The sequence below is a fragment of the Coregonus clupeaformis genome, chromosome 12 (genome assembly GCF_020615455.1).
Source record: "Coregonus clupeaformis isolate EN_2021a chromosome 12, ASM2061545v1, whole genome shotgun sequence".
In the NCBI taxonomy this organism is placed as follows: Eukaryota; Metazoa; Chordata; class Actinopteri; order Salmoniformes; family Salmonidae; genus Coregonus; species Coregonus clupeaformis.
Window position 1 is genome coordinate 31,661,328 of NC_059203.1, and position 22,393 is coordinate 31,683,720.

At 44.8% G+C, this 22,393-nt stretch overlaps 1 protein-coding gene across 2 annotated transcripts in view; it reads left to right on the top strand.

The window, feature by feature from the left end:
* The first annotated feature begins 3,086 nt into the window (after positions 1 to 3,086).
* The window catches only part of LOC121551563 (disks large-associated protein 4-like), a 56,198-nt gene continuing 36,891 nt past the window's right edge, over positions 3,087 to 22,393 (top strand). For both annotated transcript variants that reach the window (XM_045223803.1, XM_045223802.1), the window contains exons 1-4: positions 3,087 to 4,471; positions 5,896 to 6,119; positions 14,726 to 14,888; positions 18,230 to 18,494. In XM_045223803.1, coding sequence (XP_045079738.1) covers positions 3,152 to 4,471; positions 5,896 to 6,119; positions 14,726 to 14,888; positions 18,230 to 18,494 — 1,972 coding nt within the window. In that variant the 5' untranslated portion in view covers positions 3,087 to 3,151. The remainder of the gene's footprint in view (positions 4,472 to 5,895; positions 6,120 to 14,725; positions 14,889 to 18,229; positions 18,495 to 22,393) is intronic.

Consider the following 22,393-nt stretch of genomic DNA (forward strand, 5'->3'; position numbering starts at 1 on the left):
GTGGGAGAACTTGCACAATTGGTGGCTGACTAAATACTTTTTTCCCCCACTGTATGCTCTAGGGCAATGGTGTCTAGATGGAATTTGTATTTGTGGTCCTGGCAACTGGACCTTTTTTGGAACACCATTATTTTTGTCTTACTGAGATTTACTGTCAATGCCCAGGTCTGATAGAATCTGTGCAGATGATCTAGGTGCTGCTGTAGGCCCTCCTTGTTTGGGGACAGAAGCACCAGATCATCAGAAAACAGTAGACATTTGACTTCAGATTCTAGTAGGGTGAGGCCGGGTGCTGCAGAATTTTCTAGTGCCCTCGCCAATTCGTTGATATATATGTTGAAGAGGGTGGGGCTCAAGCTGCATCCCTGTCTCACCACTCGGCCCTGTGGAAAGAAACGTGTGTGTTTTTTGCTCATTTTAACTGCACACGTGTTGTTTGTGTTGGTGGATTTTATAATGTTGTATGTTTTCTCCCCAACACCGCTTTCCATAAATTTGTATAGCAGACCCTCATGCCAAAATGAGTCATTTGCTTTTTTGAAATCAACAAAAGTATGAGAAAACTTTGCCTTTGTTTTGTTTTGTTTGTTTGTCAATAAGGGTGTGCAGGGTGAATACATGGTCTGTCGTACGATAATTTGGTAAAAAGCCAATTTGACATTTGCTCAGTACATTGTTTTCGCTGAGGAAATGTACGAGTCTGCTGTTAATGATAATGCAGAGCATTTTCCCAAGGTTGCTGTTGATGCATATCCCATGGTAGTTATTGGGGTCAAATGTGTCTCCACTTTTATGGATTGGGGTGATCAGTCCTTGGTTCCAAATATTGTTGAAGATGCAAGAGCTGAGGATGATGTTTAAGAGTTTAAGTATAGCCAATTGGAATTTGAATTTGTGGTCTGTATATTTTATCATTTCATTGAGGATACCATCAACACCACAGGCCTTTTTGGGTTGGAGGGTTTGTATTTTGTCCTGTAGTTTATTCAATGTATTTGGAGAATCCGGTGGGTTCTGGTAGTCTTTCACAGTTGATTCTAAGATTTCTATTTGATCATGTGCAGTGGCTTCGGAAAGTATTCAGACCTTGACTTTTCTAAAATTGATTAATCAATCTACACACAATACCCCATAATGACAAAGCAAAAACAGGTTTTTAGAAATTGTTGCAAAAAATATATAAAAAATGAAATATCACATTTACATAAGTATTCAGACCGTTTACTCAGTACTTTGTTGAAACACCTTTGGCAGCGATTACAGCCTAGAGTCTTCTTGAGTATGACACTACAAGCTTGGCACACCTTTATTTGGGGAGTTTCTCCCATTCTTCTCTGTAGATCCTTTCAAGCTCTGTCAGGTTGGATGGGGAGCGTTGCTGCACAGCTATTTTCAGGTCTCTCCAGAGATGTTCCACCAGTTCAAGCCCGGGCTCTGGATGGGCCACTCAAGGACATTCAGAGACTTGTCCCGAAGCCACTCCTGCGTTGTCTTGGCTGTGTGCTTAGGGCCGTTGTCCTGTTGGAAGATGAAACTTCCCCACATGCTTCATCGTAGGGATGGTACCATGTTTCCTCCAGACGTGACGCTTGGCATTCAGTCCAAAGAGTACAATCTTGGTTTCATCAGACTAGAGGATCTTGTTTCTCATGGTCTGAGAGTCTTTAGGTGCCTTTTGGCAAACTCCAAGCGGGCTTTCATGTGTTTTTTATTTGTTATACATTTGCAAAAATAAATAAAAACCTGTTTTCGCTTTGTCATTATGGGGTATTGTGTGTAGATTGCTGAGGATTTGTATTTATTTAATCCATTTTAGATTAAGGCTGTAACGTAACAAAATGTGGAAAAAATCAAGGGGTCTGAATACTTTCTGAAGGCACTGTATATGTTTTTGCTGATTGTTCTTTGTTATTGAGCCAAAAAGATTGGAGAAGTGGCTTATCCATACATCCCCATTTGGATAGATAACTCTTCGTGTTGTTGTTTGTTTAGTGTTATTCCAATTTTCCCAGAAGTAGTTAGATTCTATGGATTCTTCAATTACATTGAGCTGATTTCTGACGTGCTGTTCCTTCTTTTTCCGTAGTGTATGTCTGTATTGTTTTAGTGATTCACCATAGTGAAAGCGTAGGCTCAGGTTTTCTGGATCTCTATGTTTTTGGTTGGATAGGTTTCCTTTTGAATTTCTCTCTCTCGCTCTGTCTCTCTCTCTCTCTCACACAAACATATACACACTCTTTCTCTCTCTGTCTGTCTCACTCACTCACTCACGCACGCACGCACGCACGCACGCACGCACGCACGCACGCACTCACGCACGCACTCACTCACTCACTCACTCACTCACTCACTCACTCACTCACTCACTCACTCACTCACTCACTCACTCACTCACTCACTCACTCACTCACTCACTCACTCACTCACACACACACACACACACACACACACACACACACACACACACACACACACACACACACACACACACACACACACACACACACACACACACACACACACACACACACACACACACACACACACACACACACAGACAGACAGACAGACAGACAGACACACACACACACACACACACACAGACTCTACAATGCCGTGGCTGTAGTTGTTCATGACTGCTAACAATTGTTGGTTTCCACAAGACAAAATGAAAATGAACCCCCTGAACTGCATTGTTTCATTTCATTTCCAGTGTTTCAACACTGATGTTCACCGTGGAAAGCTGTGGGAAGCTGGCTCATTGATATCTAAATATTTCCTTCACAGCCCTCACAGTGCTAGTCTGTTTCTGAGCATAAATGGGTGTGTTTGTTTGCCTGCACATTTATGTACTGTATGATCTAAATTGTGTGTGTGTGTGTGTGGTGTGTGTGTGCGTGCGTGCGTGTGTGTTTTTGAAAGTGTGTATATTATATTGTGCAGGGGTGCATTCAGGGGTGCGCTCGTGTGCATATTTGTGTGTACAGCATGACTGTGTATGCCATGCATCGGTGGGTTTGTGTCTCTCTGGACAGAACCTAAACTTCCTCTCTCTCTCTCGCTCTCTCAATTTTTTCTAGGACTTATCCTCCAGGCCTGTTGTCTCTTCCCGGCTGGGGAGTCTTCTAGAAGGGGGCCCCTCTTGACCACCATGAAAGGGTTAGGAGCCAAACGCAACCGCCACCTGTCTGACTCCTGCGATCCCACCCAGGGCCCCCCGGAGCCCCTGTACCCACACCAGGCTTCCACCCTGCCTCGGAGCCCCTACCTCCTCAGCCCCACCAGCATGGACCACTACGGCACCATGGACCCCCGCAACTACAACCCCAGTATGGACGCCCAAAACAACCAGGGATCCCTGCCCCCGGACTACTCCCTCCCCCTCAACAACCAGCTGTCCAACAGCAGCACCTTCCCCCACGTCCACTACAACTCCCATTACGACCCCAGCGACTTCTCCCCGCCACAGGAGGACAGCATCGGGGGCATAAGTACAGGAACCTTGGGCACCTCCATGTCGATGGGGATGGGGATGGGAATGCATGGCATGAGCGGTATGGGGGGCCTGCAGAGCAGCCGGGGGGCCATGATCACCAGTGGTTCGGCTACTATCTCCGGTGGGGCCAAGATGAACCGGCAGGTGCAGCCCAACCTGCTGGACCAGTTGGAGAAGCAACTGCCTGGGGGGCCTCGTGATGGCTTCAGCACGCTACAGCTCCATCGGAGCACATCGGCCGCCCTCTCCGTCGCCTCCAAGCAGCGCACCGACAGTCCCGGGCGCATCCGTAACCTGGTGTGCTCTGTCCAGAAGCTCTTCGCCAAGTCACAGTCCATGGATGGCCACAACATCAAGGGCGTCAACGGGCGTTCGGGGACGGGTAGCGGTAGTGGCGGGACCTCGTCCGGGACCGAGGACGGCGGGAAGCGGGACCGGCGAGCAAAGAGCAAAGACCGGGGCGGAGCCAAGTCAGACGGTGGCGGGACGGGCAAGCGGCGGCCGCGCTCCAACATGTCAGGCTACTGGAGCTCGGACGACCTGGACAACGCCGACCTCAGCAACTACCGCAACCCCATGGCCATGACGCTGGGACGCCCCACCACCCATGCCACCCAGCACGCCACCCACAGTACTACCTACGATGCCCAGCAGGGGGCACTACAGCAGCAGCAGGGACAGCAGAGCCGCTACGTGGTCCACAGCGGCTACAACACCATTAGCTCGTCTAAGAGCAGCAATGAAGTCATGAAGTACCAGCAGACGCTGCCGGGGCCCGGAGGTGGGGGAGGAGGGATCAGCATGGGAGTGAACAGTAATGACTTTAAGAAGGGAGGTTCGTGGTCGACGCTGACCCTGGGTCAGCCCACACAGGTGCTGCAGAAGGGCCACTCGTCTACCCTGGACCGGTCCATGCTCAAGTCTAAGTCGTGCCAGCAGGAGTTTGCCTGCCACTACCTGCAAGTGGGACGACGGGTGAGTATTATCTAACAAATGTCTGTTGCCAAAAGGATATCATCATATCGAATGAAGTGCTGGACATAAAGAAAATGTGGAGACATAGTGCATACTTAAATACAAATGTATTTACTTTCAAGACAGTTTGTCAGGTCTGACAAAGATCTGTTTGGATCTAAACATAAAACATGTAGTCTTGTCACTACAATAAAAGTCCTATATGTGTTGGACCATTTCAGTGTCAGGTTGACTATTCCTCTACTATGTCTCAGTCAGCTGTCTCGTCTTTCAGTTTGTTCAGTTTATTTAACTAAAATATAGCAATGTCTACCCCTTGGGTATCATTTCTGCAATTTTTTTATTTTATCAGCCTGACTTTATGTGCTAACATTTATGGCATACCACTGTAAATGGCACACACCATGTGACATTAACATGCTGTTATATAAATGTCAGCTCCAAGTCTACCTATAGAATTGATTTGATACTAATTGTTTTGACTTTGTTTTCAAGTTTCAAAGTCAAGATATTGCGGAAGGAGTTGGTAACGGCCCTGTAGCACTCTAATGATTTTATTTATTTTTTGTGTAATCGATAACACCATACCTATGGTCAAGAAAAGTAGAGTGGGGGTCCCTCAGGGATACATTTCGGGTCCTCTTTAGCCTATACTGTAGATACTGTAGATTTTAGAGTGAATACTGTAAAACAAATGATATTATGTAAACATTTTTATTATACTGTCACAATCATGTCAATATAAATGGCATAAGGGTATAATGCCATATAGAAAAATGTACAGTACCAGTCAAAAGTTTGGACACACCTACTCATTCAAGGGTTTTTCTTTATTTTTACTATTTTCTACATTGTAGAATAATATTCAAAACTATGAAGTAACACATATGGAATCATGTAGTAACCTACATTTTCCGGATTGACTGACCTTCATGTCTTAAAGTAATGATGGACTGTCGTTTGTCTTTGCTTATTTGAGCTGTTCTTGCCATAATATGGACCTGGTCTTTTACCAAATAGGGCTATCTTCTGTATACCCCCTACCTTGTCACAACACAACTGATTGGCTCAAACTCATTAAGAAGGAAAGAAATTCCACAAATTAACTTTTAACAAGGCACATCTGTTAATTGAATTGCATTCCAGGTGACTACCTCATGAAGCTGGTTGAGAGAATGCCAAGAGTGTGCAAAGCTGTCATCAAGGCAAAGGGTGGCTACTTTGAATCTAAAATCTAAAATATATTTGATTTGTTTAACACTTTTTTGGTTACTACATGATTCCATATGTGTTATTTCATAGTTTTTATATCTTCACTATTATTCTACAATGTAGAAAATAGTACAAATTAAGAAAAACCCTTGAATGAGTAGGTGTATCCAAACTTTTGACTGGTACTGTATCTGGGTTGCTGCTGCTTGTAGGGGGACTGGAGTAGCACGCTGGGCCGCAGCGGCGGGGGAGGAGGAGCCAATGAGATCCCATGTCGGCGCATGCGGAGCGGCAGCTACGTGAAGGCCATGGGCGACCTAGAGGACAGTGACGACTCGGACGGCAGCCCCAAGCCCTCGCCCAAAATGGCTGCCCGCCGTCAGAGCTACCTCAGGGCCACCCAGCAGTCTCTGAGCGACCAGCTACCGCCACGCAAGTAAGCTCAGTACCAAAGTTTCATCACATGGACAATGGACATGTGAGCATAATGACACACAGTGCATTCGGAAAGTATTCAGACCCCTTGACTTTTTCCACATTTTGTTATGTTACAGACTTATTCTAAAATGGATTAAATTAAACATTTTCCTCATCAATCTACACACAATACCCCATAATGACAAAGCGAAAACAGGTTTTTAGAAATGTTTGCAAATTTAACAGAAATAGAAATACCTTATTTATATAAGGTAAGTATTCAGGAGGTGTGACATGTAGAAAGGAGTCCACCTGTGATAAATTCAATTGATTGGACATTATTTGGAAAGGCACACACCTGTTTAAATAAGGTCCCACAGTTGACAGTGCATGTCAGAGCAAAAATCAAGCCATGAGGTTGAAGGAATTGTCCGTAGAGCTCCGAGACAGGATTGTTTCTAGGCACAGATCTGGGGAAGGGCACCAAAACATTTTTGCAGCATTGAAGGTCCCCAAGAACACAGTGGCCTTCATCATTCTTAAATGGAAGAAGTTTGGAACCACTAAGACTCTTCCTAGAGCTTGCAGCCCGGCCAAACTGAGCAATCGTGGAAGAAGTGCCTTGGTCAGGGAGGTGACCAAGAACCCAATTGTCACTATGACAGAGCTCCAGAGTTCCTCTGTGGAGATGGGAGAACCTTCCAGAAGGCCAACCATCTCTGCAGCACTCCACCAATCAGGCCTTTATGATAGAGTGGCCAGAAGGAAGCCACTCCTCAGTAAAAGGCACATGACAGCCTGCTTGGAGTTTGCCAAAAGGCACCTAAAGGACTCGCAGACCATGAGAAACAAGATTCTCTGGTCTGATGAAACCAAGATTGAACTCTTTGGCCTGAATGCCAAGCATCACGTCTGCAGGAAATCTGGCACCATCCCAATGAAGCATGGTGGTGGCAGCATCATGCTGTGGGGAGGTTTGTCAGCGGCAGGGACTGGGAGACTAGTCAGGATCGAGGGAAAGATGAACAGAGCAAAGTAAAGAGATCCTTGATGAAAACCTGCTCCAGAGCGCTCAGGACCTCAGACTGGGGTGAAGGTTCACCTTCCAACAGGACGACAACCCTAAGTACACAGCAAAGACAATGCAGGAGTAGCTTCGGGACAAGTCTCTTAATGTCCTTGAGTGGCCCAGCCAGAGCCCGGACTTGAACCCGATCGAACATCTCTGGAGAGACCTGAAAATAGCTGTGCAGCGACGCTCCCCATCTAACCTGACAGCGCTTGAGAGGATCTGCAGAGAAGAATGGGAGAAACTCCCCAAATACAGGTGCGCCAAGCTTGTAGCGTCATGCCCAAGAAGACTTGAGGCTGTAATCACTGCCAAAGGTGCTTCAAAAAAGTACTTAGTAAAGGGTCTGAATACTTATGTAAATGAAATATTTCAGTTTTTTATTTTTAATACATTTGCAAAAATCTCTAAAAACCTGTTTTCGCTTTGTCATAAAAAAATATCCATTATAGAATAAGGCTGTAACGTAACAAAATGTGGAAAAAGTCATGGGGTCTGAAAACTTTCTGAATGCACTGTATGACATGGTAACACATTCAGGTGGAAGTGAACCTAGACTAACAACAATAATAATTTCACACAAACACAAATCCTCGTGCCCACTCTCTCTTTCTCTCTCACATCCACACAAGCACACATGTACAGTGGGGGAAAAAAGTATTTAGTCAGCCACCAATTGTGCAAGTTCTCCCACTTAAAAAGATGAGAGAAGCCTGTAATTTTCATCATAGGTACACGTCAACTATGACAGACAAAATGAGAAGAAAAAAAATCCAGAAAATCACATTGTAGGATTTTTAATGAATTTATTTGTAAATTATGGTGGAAAATAAGTATTTGGTCAATAACAAAAAAAATGCAATGCTTTGTTATATACCCTTTGTTGGCAATGACACAGGTCAAACGTTTTCTGTAAGTCTTCACAAGGTTTTCACACACTGTTGCTGGTATTTTGGCCCATTCCTCCATGCAGATCTCCTCTAGAGCAGTGATGTTTTGGGGCTGTCGCTGGGCAACACAGACTTTCAACTCCCTCCAAAGATTTTCTATGGGGTTGAGATCTGGAGACTGGCTAGGCCACTCCAGGACCTTGAAATGCTTCTTACGAAGCCACTCCTTCGTTGCCCGGGCGGTGTGTTTGGGATCATTGTCATGCTGAAAGACCCAGCCACGTTTCATCTTCAATGCCCTTGCTGATGGAAGGAGGTTTTCACTCAAAATCTCACGATACATGGCCCCATTCATTCTTTTTTTTTACACGGATCAGTCGTCCTGGTCCCTTTGCAGAAAAACAGCCCCAAAGCATGATGTTTCCACCCCCATGCTTCACATTAGGTATGGTGTTCTTTGGATGCAACTCAGCATTATTTGTCCTCCAAACACGACGAGTTAAGGTTTTACCAAAAAGTTATATTTTGGTTTCATCTGACCATATGACATTCTCCCAATCCTCTTCTGGATCATCCAAATGCACTCTAGCAAACTTCAGACGGGCCTGGACATGTACTGGCTTAAGCAGGGGGACACGACTGGCACTGCAGGATTTGAGTCCCTGGCGGCGTAGTGTGTTACTGATGGTAGGCTTTGTTACTTTGGTCCCAGCTCTCTGCAGGTCATTCACTAGGTCCCCCCGTGTGGTTCTGGTATTTTTGCTCACCGTTCTTGTGATCATTTTGACCCCACGGGGTGAGATCTTGCGTGGAGCCCCAGATCAAGGGAGATTATCAGTGGTATTGTATTTCTTCCATTTCCTAATAATTGCTCCCAGTTGATTTCTTCAAACCAAGCTGCTTACCTATTGCAGATTCAGTCTTCCCAGCCTGGTGCAGGTCTACAATTTTGTTTCTGGTGTCCTTTGACAGCTCTTTGGTCTTGGCCATAGTGGAGTTTGGAGTGTGACTGTTTGAGGTTGTGGACAGGTGTCTTTTATACTGATAACAAGTTCAAACAGGTGCCATTAATACAGGTAAGGAGTGGAGGACAGAGGAGCCTCTTAAAGAAGAAGTTACAGGTCCACCATAATTTGCAAATAAATTCATTAAAAATCCTACAATGTGATTTTCTGGAGAAAAAAAATCTCAATTTGTCTGTCATAGTTGACGTGTACCTATGATGAAAATTACAGGCCTCTCTCATCTTTTTAAGTGGGAGAACTTGCACAATTGGTGGCTGACTATAAACTTTTTTTCACCACTGTACACACGTACACACACAGACACACCACACACACACACACACACAGCCCATGGCACCATTTTAAACGGAGGTGTGACATGTAGAAAGGAGACCATCAGGCTTCCAGCTCTTGGCATGCCTGTTAACAGGCCTTGCATACTAAAGAGGCTAAAGCAAACACACACAGTCAGACAAGCTGTGCTCACTCAAGCCTGGGATTAAGCACCGTCAGACTCCCACCTCCTACACATGCCAGAGCTCCGATTACGGTTTCCTCATCGTTCATTTACTAACGGCTTGGCCTGAAATGATAGAGTCCTCATACCGTAACGTTTCCGCAACATCACAAACACGATGCTATCTTCAGCTTCTGCTCAGACAGACAGTGAGTCACCACAAACTAAGCTATAGTCTCATCATCTCCCACTGACTGACTGACTATGGTTTCTAGCACATTGTCTCTAGATTACATGCTTTCTGAAGCAGACAGACACAGACTGGGCTGGACACAGTGCATTGGGTATCCTGTTCATTTTCACCTAATGACAAACAAAATGAAACCCCATTTGGATGAATAGTGGCAGAGAGTGGGAGCACCAATGAGCAAGTTGCTGTGTTTTATTGTTTATGTCTCCGTTGATTTGCTGAAACAAAGACCTTTGTTGTGTTCTCTGGGTTCTCTGTGGTCAGGGCTGTATTGAAGTAAATGTGTGCCAATGCGATCTTAAACCTAATTTGGCACAAATGTAATTCCATTGGGGAGTTTAGAGTGGCTGGCTATTATTTGGTTCAGATTGCCACCACAAATTGAGGAAATCAAAAGGCAAAAGGAATACAGTACAATTTCAGTCCACAAGAGGGCAGCAGATCAAGAAGCAATAAGTATTTATGCCTGGTAATATCACTTCATACATGAAATAAAAAAACAAATTGTTTTGGTCACAGACACATAGAAAAAGGGAATATATGACTTACGTCATTATAGAAGCAGATTATTGTTGATAGAGACAACACACACACACCATGATAACGTAGCAGGAAGGTTTTCTTAAAGAAGTAAAAACATGGAGTAGAAAACACAAATTAATTTCAAACCTGCATGCTAAATGACTCTTATCCTGCTCCCCCCTGCCAAAACCCAAATGCCACACCCCTGTTCTCCCTCGTGGTCTGCTCCACCCTGGTTGGCAGGAGCAGCAGAGCCCTGGATTACGCCATGCTGCAGGGGGAGCTGGAGGCACTGTGGTCTCCTCTGCACAGTGTGTCCTCTCTGCACCAACTGGGAAGGTCAGTGCTATGCAGCCAGCCAATCACCACCAAGGGGGCAGGTTTATGCTTGCACCAGATTGGACGCTGTCCCCAATCAATCAGTCAGTCACCCCGCCCCCCAGGTCTTGCCCACCTCTTTGGTTCACCCATGCTCCGTCAGTGCCAACGCCATGCCACTCACCACAAGCCCTTTCCTCCAAGCTAATTCGCTCACCCCAAAAAAGGAGTTCCATTGCCCAGCTTGGCACCTTCCATGCCAGGGGTACCCCATCTTTACCCAAGGCTCATCACAATCACATGACAAATGCAATGTCATGTCACTATCACTGTGTGCCAGCAAAGACCAAAATATGATATGCTCTCTTTTGGTAATCCAGTTCAGTATTTCTGAGCTGAACTTGGACAATTTCCCCTAATGCTCTTTGATATTGGCACCATGATGCGTGGAACAAGGCTTTACATATGCTTGACCTGTGTATCATTGGCTTTGCATTGTTTGGGTGCTATATGGGGAATATTATTGTAATGAGATGAAATGGGAGATATATTATTCACAGGTGTTATGATGGGGGCAGTGATGCTGACAGATGTTATGATGGGGCAGTGATGCTGACAGGTGTTATGATGGGGGCAGTGCAGCTGACAGATGTTATGATGGGGGCAGTGATGCTGACAGGCAATGTTCCCTCTAAACTGCACGCGATTTTGGCCGTGCAGCTCCTCCAGGACTGCCACGCAGAAGAAATGCCATGCCACGCAGAGATGCACGAGATTGAACTTCACTGAGTTCGCCTCATTAGTTTGAACTACAGTTGAAGTCGGAAGTTTACATACACCTTAACCAAATACATTTAAACTCAGTTTTTCACAATTCCTGACATTTAATCTTAGTAGAAATTCCCTGTCTTAGGTCAGTTTACATACACTCAATTAGTATTTGTTAGCATTGCCTTTAAATTGTTTAACTTGTGTCAAACGTTTCGGGTAGCCTTCCACAAGCTTCCCACAATAAATTGGGTGAATTTTGGCCCATTCCTCCTGACAGAGCTGGTATAACTGAGTCAGGTTTGTAGGCCTCCTTGCTCGCACACGCTTTTTCAGTTCTGTCCACAAACGTTCTATAGGATTGAGGTTAGGGCTATGTGATGGCCACTCCAATACCTTGACTTTGTTGTCCTTCAGCCATTTTGCCACAACTTTGGAAGTATGCTTGGGGTCATTGTCCATTCGGAAGACCCATTTGCGACTAAGCTTTAACTTCCTGACTGATGTCTTGAGATGTTGCTTCAATATATCCACATAATTTTCCTTCCTCATGATGCCATCTATTTTGTGAAGTACACCAGTCCCTCCTGCAGCAAAGCACCCCCACAGCATGATGCTGCCACCCCCGTGCTTCACGGTTGGGATGGTGTTCTTCGGCTTGCAAGCAACCCCATTTTTCCTCCAAACATAACGATGGTCATTATGGCCAAACAGTTCTATTTTTGTTTAATCAGATCAGAGGACATTTCTCCAAAAAGTACGATCTTTGTCCCAATGTGCAGTTGCAAACCGTAGTCTGCCTTTTTTATGGCGGTTTTGGAGCAGTGGCTTCTTCCTTGCTGAGCGGCCTTTCAGGTTATGTCCATATAGGACATGTTTTACTGTGGATATAGATACTTCTGTACCTGTTTCCTCCAGCATCTTCACAAGGTCCTTTGCTGTTTTTCTGGGATTGATTTGCACTTTTCGCACCAAAGTACGTTCATCTCTAGGAGACAGAACGTGTCTCCTTCCTGAGCGGTATGACGGCTGTGTGGTCCCATGGTGTTTATACTTGTGTACTATTGTTTGTACAGATGAACGTGGTACCTTCAGGCGTTTGGAAATTGCTCCCAAGGATGAACCAGACTTGTGGAGGTCTACATTTTTCTTTCTGAGATCTTGGCTAATTTCTTTTGATTTTCCCATGATGTCAAGCAAAGAGGCACTGAGTTTGAAGGTAGGCCTTGAAATACATCCACAGGTACACCTCCAATTGACTCAAATGATGTCAATTAGCCTATCAGAAGCTTCTAAAGCCATGACATAATTTTCTGGAATTTTCCAAGCTGTTTAAAGGCAGTCAACTTAGTGGATGTAAACTTCTGGAATTGTGATACAGTGAATTATAAGTGAAATAATCTATCTGTAAACAATTGTTGGAAAAATTACTTGTGTTATGCACAAAGTAGATGTCCTAACCGACTTGCCAAAACGATAGTTTGTTAACAAGACATTTGTGGAGTGGTTGAAAAACGAGTTTTAATGACTCCAACCTAAGTGTATGTAAACTTCCGACTTCAACCGTATATAGATCAATGTTTTTTCTGTGATCGAATCAACATTATATCAGCCCCTTTTCAATGCAACAAAACAAAACAAATCTAACTTTGCAAGATTGAGTCTGTGATTTTGTTGTAGGCAAAGCCAGAGCACAACGGAGTAGAATTCTATTGGCGGGGGTAGCCCACAAGCAGTCTTTTAATCACCCGCGAGTGAATGCGCTTTTCAGATCAGAGCGCAGAGCCGTGCGTGTGTACATTTGTTGATATTCTTTGCTAGTTAGCGAGTTATTAGCCCAGTTTTAAATAAGTATAGGTCAGCAATGGGGAGTTACTGCTTCCTACAAGAGCACAAAACGTATAGGCTACATTTCAAGCGCTCTTTGAAAAAACAGTCTGATAAAAAGCTTGTCTTAATTAAAGGGGCAGTGTTGTATTTTGAGACAGGCTTGAATATGCAAATATGCCAATAGGCAGAGGGGTAGCCTACATTGTCTAATTCTCTGTATGGTAATAATAATTAATTGTATTTTGTAAAGTGATTTCTTGCATCATACAACACAATACAATGCAATTTACAGTCACCTATTTTGCCCATGGTGTTACAGACCAAGTAAAAAATAATAAATTAATGTCAAGCCCTTCATAATGTAAAAACGTTTTTAAACATCTCATGCAATGTAGGCCTGCATTGAACACCACATATAGGCTACTGTAGACTATATCATAGAAATAAAAAGCTATTTCCACGTGTAAATGTTATGGGATTTGCTCCATTGGTTTTGTTGGTAGGCCTACATTATGCTCAAATAGCCACAATAGCCTATTGGCTACTGTCTAAAACTGTAAGGGTACAGCCTCAGTGTTCACTGTAAATTCTCACAACATTCAAGTTTCCGCTCACAAAACCTAAAAATTAGCTCAGTGCCCCAAAGAATTAGAGGGAACATTGCTGACAGGTGATGTGATGCTGACAGGTAATGAAAGGAACCAGGGATGAGAAGTGACCTAACCTGAATTTCTTTCTTTCACCTCTTATCTGCCCCTCCCCTCCTCTCTTCTCTACCTTTCTCAATTCCTCTTTCCTCTTCTCTCCCTCCTCTCCTCTTCTTTTCTCTGCTGCTTTCCTCCTCCCCTTTCGTCTGATCTTATCTCCTTCTCTCCTCTCCTCACATCAACTCTACCCTCCTCCTCTCCTTACATAAACTCTACCCTCCTCCTCTCCTCACATAAACTCTACCCTCCTCCTCTCCTCACATCAACTCTACCCTCCTCCTCTCCTCACATCAACTCTACCCTCCTCCTCTCCTTACATAAACTCTACCCTCCTCCTCTCCTCACATAAACTCTACCCTCCTCCTCTCCTCACATCAACTCTACCCTCCTCCTCTCCTCACATCAACTCTACCCTCCTCCTCTCCTTACATAAACTCTACCCTCCTCCTCTCCTCACATAAACTCTACCCTCCTCCTCTCCTCACATCAACTCTACCCTCCTCCTCTCCTCACATCAACTCTACCCTCCTCCTCTCCTTCTCTCCTCTCCTCACATCAACTCTACCCTCCTCCTCTCCTCTCCCTCCCCTCCTTCTCTCCTCATATCAACTCTACCCTCCTCCTCTCCTCTCCCTCCCCTCCTTCTCTCCTCACATCAACTCTACACTCCTTTTCTCCTTTCCTCTCTCTCCTCCCCTTCTCTCTGATCTCATCCCCTCTCACATCAACTCTCCTCCCCTCTTCTTCTCTCCTCCCAACCTCTCCTCCCCCTCTCCTCTCTTCCCCTGTTCCTCCTCCTCTCCTCTTCAGCTGTCTTCCTTCACTGCAAGAGCTGTCTACCAATCGTAGCCTGGACAACCTGGACTGTCTGGGGGGTCCGGTGAGGGGCTCCCTGTTCCCCCGCTGGGACGATGAGGACTTCAACCAGGGAGGCGGCTGCAGCACCCTGGGGAGGAGCAGCTGCATGGGCCAGGTCAGAGGTCACCAGGGATGGGGTCGTGGGGTACAACTGGCATGGGACTCATTTTTGTGTCGGAATAGTGAGACTGTACATAAAGAGGGAGATAGATGTAGACAGGCACAGAGAGGAGAGTGACTGAGACAAGGCTCAAACCCTGTTGCCAAATGACATGAGTCATCCTGAGTTGGGAGCATTACCACTACACCAGACTGTGGCATTTTAGACCATTTCATTGAACAGATTTTTATTTTTAGAGTGACCTATCACATAAACTCTCCACTCCTACACCTCAGTAGACTCTGTTCTAATGAGGTAGAAGAGTATGTATACACCGGAATCCCAACACAGGAAGACCCATTACCCTTCTACTGACAAGGTCACCATGGTGATAAAGAGTGCCTGGATCCTCTCTGATCTTTTACAAAAGGCCTGTCAACCTAAGCTTTACAGTCCATTAGTATATGTTTAGCATTTTGAACCCATCTTGGGGAATTTAAAACGTTTTATTCCGAAAATGTGTGTTGATTTACATGTAAATTAGTAGAAGAGTTATTTAGAGCTGCAAGATACAATGTTTATTATTACAACTCATTATTTCAGAAAGCCTTCCTGTGAGATTTTACTGTATATCAAACAAAAACAGTACAACAATGCAATTGAATAGACACATAGTGCTGTTATAAATATCCAGTACTATAGGACTTCTGGAACACAAACAGGTCTGGGACCAGGTTATAGATCTCAGGATCTCACTTTCTCTCTCTCGTTCTCTCTTTCTCTCTCTTTGTCTTTTGCTCGCTCTCTCTCTCTGTCACTACTCCCTGCTCTTTGATTTGTTACCCCTAAAGCATGCAACCGAGCCAACTCCATAAGTGACAACTCAAACACCATATTTATTACATCCCTGTCACTCCAACACTGTGTTAGGCTTGCATCTTAGTAAGCTTGGTCATGTCCCTCAGTCAAATCTCAGTCCTTCATTTGCACTGCTGCTCTAATCTAATTTCTCACCAATTTTATGCAAGTCAATCAAATGACTAGTGTTTATTTTTATTTTATTTTTTATTTCACCTTTATTTAACCAGGTAAGCCAGTTGAGAACAAGTTCTCATTTACAACTGCGACCTGGCCAAGATAAAGCAAAGCAGTGCGATAAAAACAACACAGAGTTACATATGGGTTAAAAAATCATAAAGTCAAAAATACAACAGAAAATATATATACAGTGTGTGCAAATGTAGCAAGTTATGGAGGTAAGGCAATAAATAGGCTATAGTGCAAAATAATTACAATAGTATTAACACTGGAATGCTAGATGTGCAAGAGATTATGTGCAAATAGAGATACTGGGGTGCAAAAGGTTGGGTGGGCTAATTTCAGATGGGCTGTGTACAGGTGCAGTGATCGGTAAGGTGCTCTGACAACTGATGCTTAAAGTTAGTGAGGGAGATAAGAGTCTCCAGCTTCAGAGATTTTTGCAATTCGTTCCAGTCATTGGCAGCAGAGAACTGGAAGGAATGGCGGCCAAAGGAGGTGTTGGCTTTGGGAATGACCAGTGAGATATACCTGCTGGAGCGCAGACTACGGGTGGGTGCTGCTATGGTGACCAATGAGCTAAGATAAGGCGGGGATTTGCCTAGCAGTGATTTATAGATGGCCTGGAGCCAGTGGGTTTGACGACGAACATGTAGTGAGGACCAGCCAACAAGAGCGTACAGGTCACAGTGGTGGGTAGCGTATGGGGCTTTGGAGACAAAACGGATGGCACTGTGATAGACTACATCCAATTTGCTGAGTAGAGTGTTGGAGGCTATTTTGTAAATGACATCGCCGAAGTCAAGGATCGGTAGGATAGTCAGTTTTACGAGGGCATGTTTGGCAGCATGAGTGAAGGAGGCTTTGTTGCGAAATAGGAAGCCGATTCTAGATTTAACTTTGGATTGGAGATTCTTTATGTGAGTCTGGAAGGAGAGTTTACAGTCTAACCAGACACCTAGGTATTTGTAGTTGTCCACATACTCTAGGTCAGACCCGTCAAGAGTGGTGATTCTAGTCGGGTGGGCGGGTGCCAGCAGCGTTCGATTGAAAAGCATGCATTTAGTTTTACTAGTGTTTAAGAGCAGTTGGAGGCTACTGAAGGAGTGTTGTATGGCATTGAAGCTCGTTTGGAGGTTTGCAGGCGTGTCAGTCATTTGAGAAACCAAGGCTATTTAGTCTGCCAATAAGAATGCGGTGGTTGACAGAGTCGAAAGCCTTGGCCAGGTCTATGAAGACGGCTGCACAGTACTGTCTATTATCAATCGCGGTTATAATATCATTTAGGACCTTGAGCGTGGCTGAAGTGCACCCATGACCAGCTCGGAAACCGGATTGCATAGCGGAGAAGGTACGGTGGTATTCGAAATGGTCGGTGATCTGTTTGTTAACTTGGCTTTCAAATACTTTCGAAAGGCAGGGCAGGATGGATATAGGTCTGTAGCAGTTTGGATCTAGAGTGTCACCCCCTTTGAAGAGGGGGATGACCGCGGCAGCTTTCCAATCTCTGGGGATCTCAGACGTTATGAAAGAGAGGTTGAACAGACTAGTAATAGGGGTTGCGACAATTTCGGCGGCTAGTTTTAGAAAGAAAGGGTCCAGATTGTCTAGCCCAGCTGATTTGTAGGGGTCCAGATTTTGCAGCTCTTTCAAAACGTCTGCGAAGAGAAGTTAAGACAGTTTTGATTAATATTATGAAAGTGACACTGAAACTAATTGGCAGTAAAAAGAACAATAAAAAAAAAACATTTAGCTTGTTAACTACCTTGGACTTTGACTATAAGTTGCTATAAGGAGCTGATTCGGGATCAGGACAAAGTGTTACTGCTGCACTTTGCTTTCCTCTCACCCAGCCTTAATACTGTAATGTGTCCTTTTGGCTGCATTTTATTGCATACCCACCAAATGTCACACAGGTGGAGCTAGCTCACTCCTCTAACAGATACTGTCAGCTGTGCTCTCCATGGCAGACCTGGCTGGGTTCAAATAGTATTAGAAATGTGAAAAACTCAGGGTGTTTGCTTCATACTGCCTGAAGTACCTGATGGGTGGGGTTGGCACATTTGGGACTATTCCGTTGGTTCCAATACGCTAGGTAAACTTGATTAAGCACAGTTAAAGTATTCGGGAAAAATCTAAAATACTACTTGAACCCAGGTCTAACGACCATGGACTATCTGGTCCCGGGACAAACCATGCATTTCTGTCCCTAGCTTGAAGCAGTAGCCATGCAACGCTGTCCCTCTCACTCTACCACTGCCACCCAGGCCAAGATGCCAACCAATGCCACTAGTGCCAACCTGCCTCTCTCCTTCCAGCTGCGGGACCTGGAGATGATTAGCCAACGCTACGAGGATAGCTGCTCTGAGTCGGCGTTCCGAGAATCCCACAGACTCTCGCGCTCCCATTCCCAGGCGGTGGAGCCTCCGGATCTACCAATGCCCACGTGCTTCCGATCCCGTAGCCATAGCTACCTGCGGGCCATCCAGGCCGGATGTTCACAGGATGACGACACTGCTTCCATGGACTCGGATTCGCCGCCGCCGACCGCCACTACCGTTCGCACCTATAGCACCAGCACTGGTGAGTAGGCTTACCTACTGATGCTGATCTAAGGTCAGTTTTGCACTTTAACCTGCTAATGGTTGAGCCTTGCATTAGGGAGCTGGGTATTAGGTTAAGCTGATTCTAGATCTGTGCCAATGGGCAATTTAGCTGGATTTTTATTGTTCTTGCATTGCCGACAATGAACCCGCAAGTAAGCATTTCGTTGGACGATGTGGCGTATACCATGTGTGTCCCGTACATTAATATAATTTAAAACTTGAAGAGAGTGAAAGAGCCTGTTTTGGATTATGCAACGTACCCTACCATGTCGCTGATGAAATTATATTCCTGAATTAAGTTTTGTGTTATTGGTTTGTGGCTGCAAACTGTAATGCTGTGTGAAGAGAATTGTGAAAAGTGGTGTTAAGAGAATTGTGAAAAGTGATGTAATCTTATGGGTCGAGATTGACAGAGATTGACCTGGTTATTGGTTATGTTTGTGTATATAATTATACATGTGAGCTCTCCCTCTCTCTCTGTTTGAATGAGGTTTAACCAATAGAACTCTACATTAATCATTTCTTCTTGGCTAGCGGCGCTGTTGACCGTTTTCGCCACGCCACTTGACCCGGTTTAAAGATACCGTTTCCTGGACAAAAGCTTGCTGCTACTATTTATCGTCTTTGACAGATACTGTTTCGACTTTGGCTGTTTGGAAGTCAACAGCTCCTGCAATGTTGTTTTGATTTTAAAAAAATGCTTTTTTCTTCTGACAGGCTACGAGGGTAAGTGTTTGGTGCCAATAATGTGACTTTTATGGAAATATCTATCCATCTATCCGAATCGGTTCTCATTGTAAATCCTGAACAGTTTTGCAATCTATATTGTTCGAGAATGTGACGCAAGGGATAGGCTACTGTATGGATGCATTACTGTAGCCGCTGCTATTAGATTTTGAAAGTAAACCTGCCGCGAGGACACAGTTTTCAGAGGTATAATAAGAACGGTTGAGTTTCGGAATATTTGGCCACTGTCTATAGATGCGCAATCATCGGAAATCGACATCAGAGCGCGCGCGATGTAGCCTAATGTAAAGTCAGGTTTAATTCACTATTGTGTGCGAAAGGCGGATCATATTGTATTTAACTGTAAGTCGCTCTGGATAAGAGCGTCTGCTAAATGAAAATGTACCATTTATTTTGTTTTTGTGTAGGCTATTACCAATAAAGTATCGATGTTTATCTGAGCAACTTCATTCTACATTTCTGTGCAAATAGCCTGCCCTATAGCTAAGGAGATCAATTCTCATTGCCAACGAAGCAACCTCACTTTTAATGTAGGCTATTGGTTATGTAAGCTATACAAATAAAATTGACATAATGTCTATATCACCCTGAACCAGTGAAATGAAATATGTTAGTCACAAGGTAAGACCAGGTAAGACTGACTGTGGGAATTGTGTGCCATATTACAATTTGTTTGTTGTTTAGTATCGTTGTTGCCATAGAGCAGGGTTTCCCAAAAATGGTCCTGGGTCCACGTTTTGGTTTTTGCCTTAACACTTTAACACTACACAGCTGATTCAAATAACCAATTCATCATCAAAAGTGTTGATTATTTGAATCAGCTGTGTAGTGTTAAGGCAGTGTTTCCCAAACTCTGTCCTCGGGACCCCAAGGGATGCCCATTTTGGTTTTTACCCTAGCACTATACAGCTGATTCAAATAATCAAAGCTTGATGATTAGTTGATTATTTGAATCAGCTGTGTAGTGCTAGGGCAAAAACCAAAACTTGCACTCCTTGGGCTCCCCAGGACCGAGTTTGGGAAACCCTGCCGTAGAGGACTATCAGCACAATAGAAAGAAACCACCTAATGCGGTTTACAATGGGTCATTCACTTTCACATATGAATTTACTCCTGACATGTTTAGGCAGCTCCTCCACCCAACGTTTCTGTTCTCCCTCCCTCCCTCAATCCTTAGTTACAGATCAGATGCCTGCCCTGAGGGCCATATTGACCACTACTTTCCCCCCTCAAGTGTTTTTATTGCTTATGGGCTTGTATGGGTCTCTCTCTGCCACTATGGTATTATTTCGGGGACCCACCCCATCACCATGTAAAGCTTACTAGAGTGCTCTACTGCTGAAATCAGGAGTACTGTTGTTATTTACATTACATTTACATCATTTAGCAGGCGCTCTTATCCAGAGCGACTTACAAATTGGTGCATTCACCTTATGATAGCCAGTGGGACAACAACTTTACTATTTTTTTATTATTATTATATATACATATATATGTTTTTTTTTTTTTTTGTGGGGGTGGGGTAGGGGGGGTAGAAGGATTACTTTTATACTATCCCAGGTATTCCTTAAAGAGGTAGGGTTTCAAGTGTCTCCAGAAGGTGGTCAGTGACTCCGCTGTCCTGGCGTCGTGAGGGAGCTTGTTCCACCACCATTGGGGTGCCAGAGCAGTGAACAGTTTTGACTGGGCTGAGTGGGAACTGTGCTTCCGCAGAGGTAGGGGGACCAGCAGGCCAGAGGTGTAAGAACGCAATGTCCTCGTTTGGGTGTAGGGACTGATCAGAGCCTGAAGGTAAGGAGGTGCTGTTCCCCTCACAGCTCCGTAGGCAAGCACCATGGTCTTGTAGCAGATGCGAGCTTCAACTGGAAGCCAGTCGAGTGTGCGGAGGAGCGGGGTGATGTGAGAGTACTTGGGAAGGTTGAACACCAGACGGGCTGCAGCGTTCTGGATAAGTTGTAGGGGTTTAATGGCACAGGCAGGGAGCCCAGCCAACAGCGAGTTGCAGTAATCCAGACGGGAGATGCCTGGATTAGGACCTGTGCCGCTTCCTGTGTAAGGTAGGGTCGTGCTCTGCGAATGTTGTAGAGCATGAACCTACAGGATCGGGTCACCGCTTTGATGTTAGCGGAGAACGACAGGGTGTTGTCCAGGGTCACGCCAAGGTTCTTTGCACTCTGGGAGGAGGACACAACAGAGTTGTCAACCGTAATGGCGAGATCATGGAGCGGGCAGTCCTTCCCCGGGAGGAAGAGCAGCTCCGTCTTGCCGAGGTTCAGCTTGAGGTGGTGATCCGACATCCACACTGATATGTCTGCCAGACATGCAGAGATGCGATTCGCCACCTGGTTATCAGAAGGGGGAAAGTTATGACCATGTTATGACTATTTGGGTGCCCATGCAAGGACTAGTGCCCCCTGCAATGGGAGGCTGGGTAAGTGAGGTTCTGTGTTAGCCATGGGATGAGTGGGAGATTACGAGAGGGCAACCAAATCATACATTAAAGACTGTTCTGTTAAGGAATCTCCCAGGTGACTAGAATAGAATATAAAGACATGCTTTAAAGAGCAGCTGAGCATTTTGAGGGCACTCCAAACTGACACTCCAAGTCCACAATACTTGCACCGACCATCATCCTGCCACTTGCAACGAATTGTCATTCAAGATAAATTCACATAATTATAGGATCTTCTCACTCTGTCAACAGAGTGGCGTACACCTTCTAAAGTAGCGGTGGCACCTGCCAAGTTCTACCCCTTTGGCCTAGTGGAAGGAACAATCACACTCCATCATGGGAGGCAGATTCCAGGATGAAAGCTCAACAGCTCTCCCAGAAAATGGCTCATTACTGTAATTAGTGTAATATAGGGATGAGCACATATACTCTGTGTACTCGGTTAAAGAGCATATTTGGTCCCTCTTATTAGCCACTTCCCCTCTTCTGCTCTCTATGCTAATCTGTTTCCATGTGGACGGAGGAGATCTGGAGTAACATCTTCTAAATATGTGTATGAGACCAATAAAATTAGATTTATTTTGGATTTGATATGAGACAGCAATGCTCAGGAAACTAAATACCCACTGGGCAAAAACTGGTTTAATCAACGTTGTTTCCATGTCATTTCAACCCCA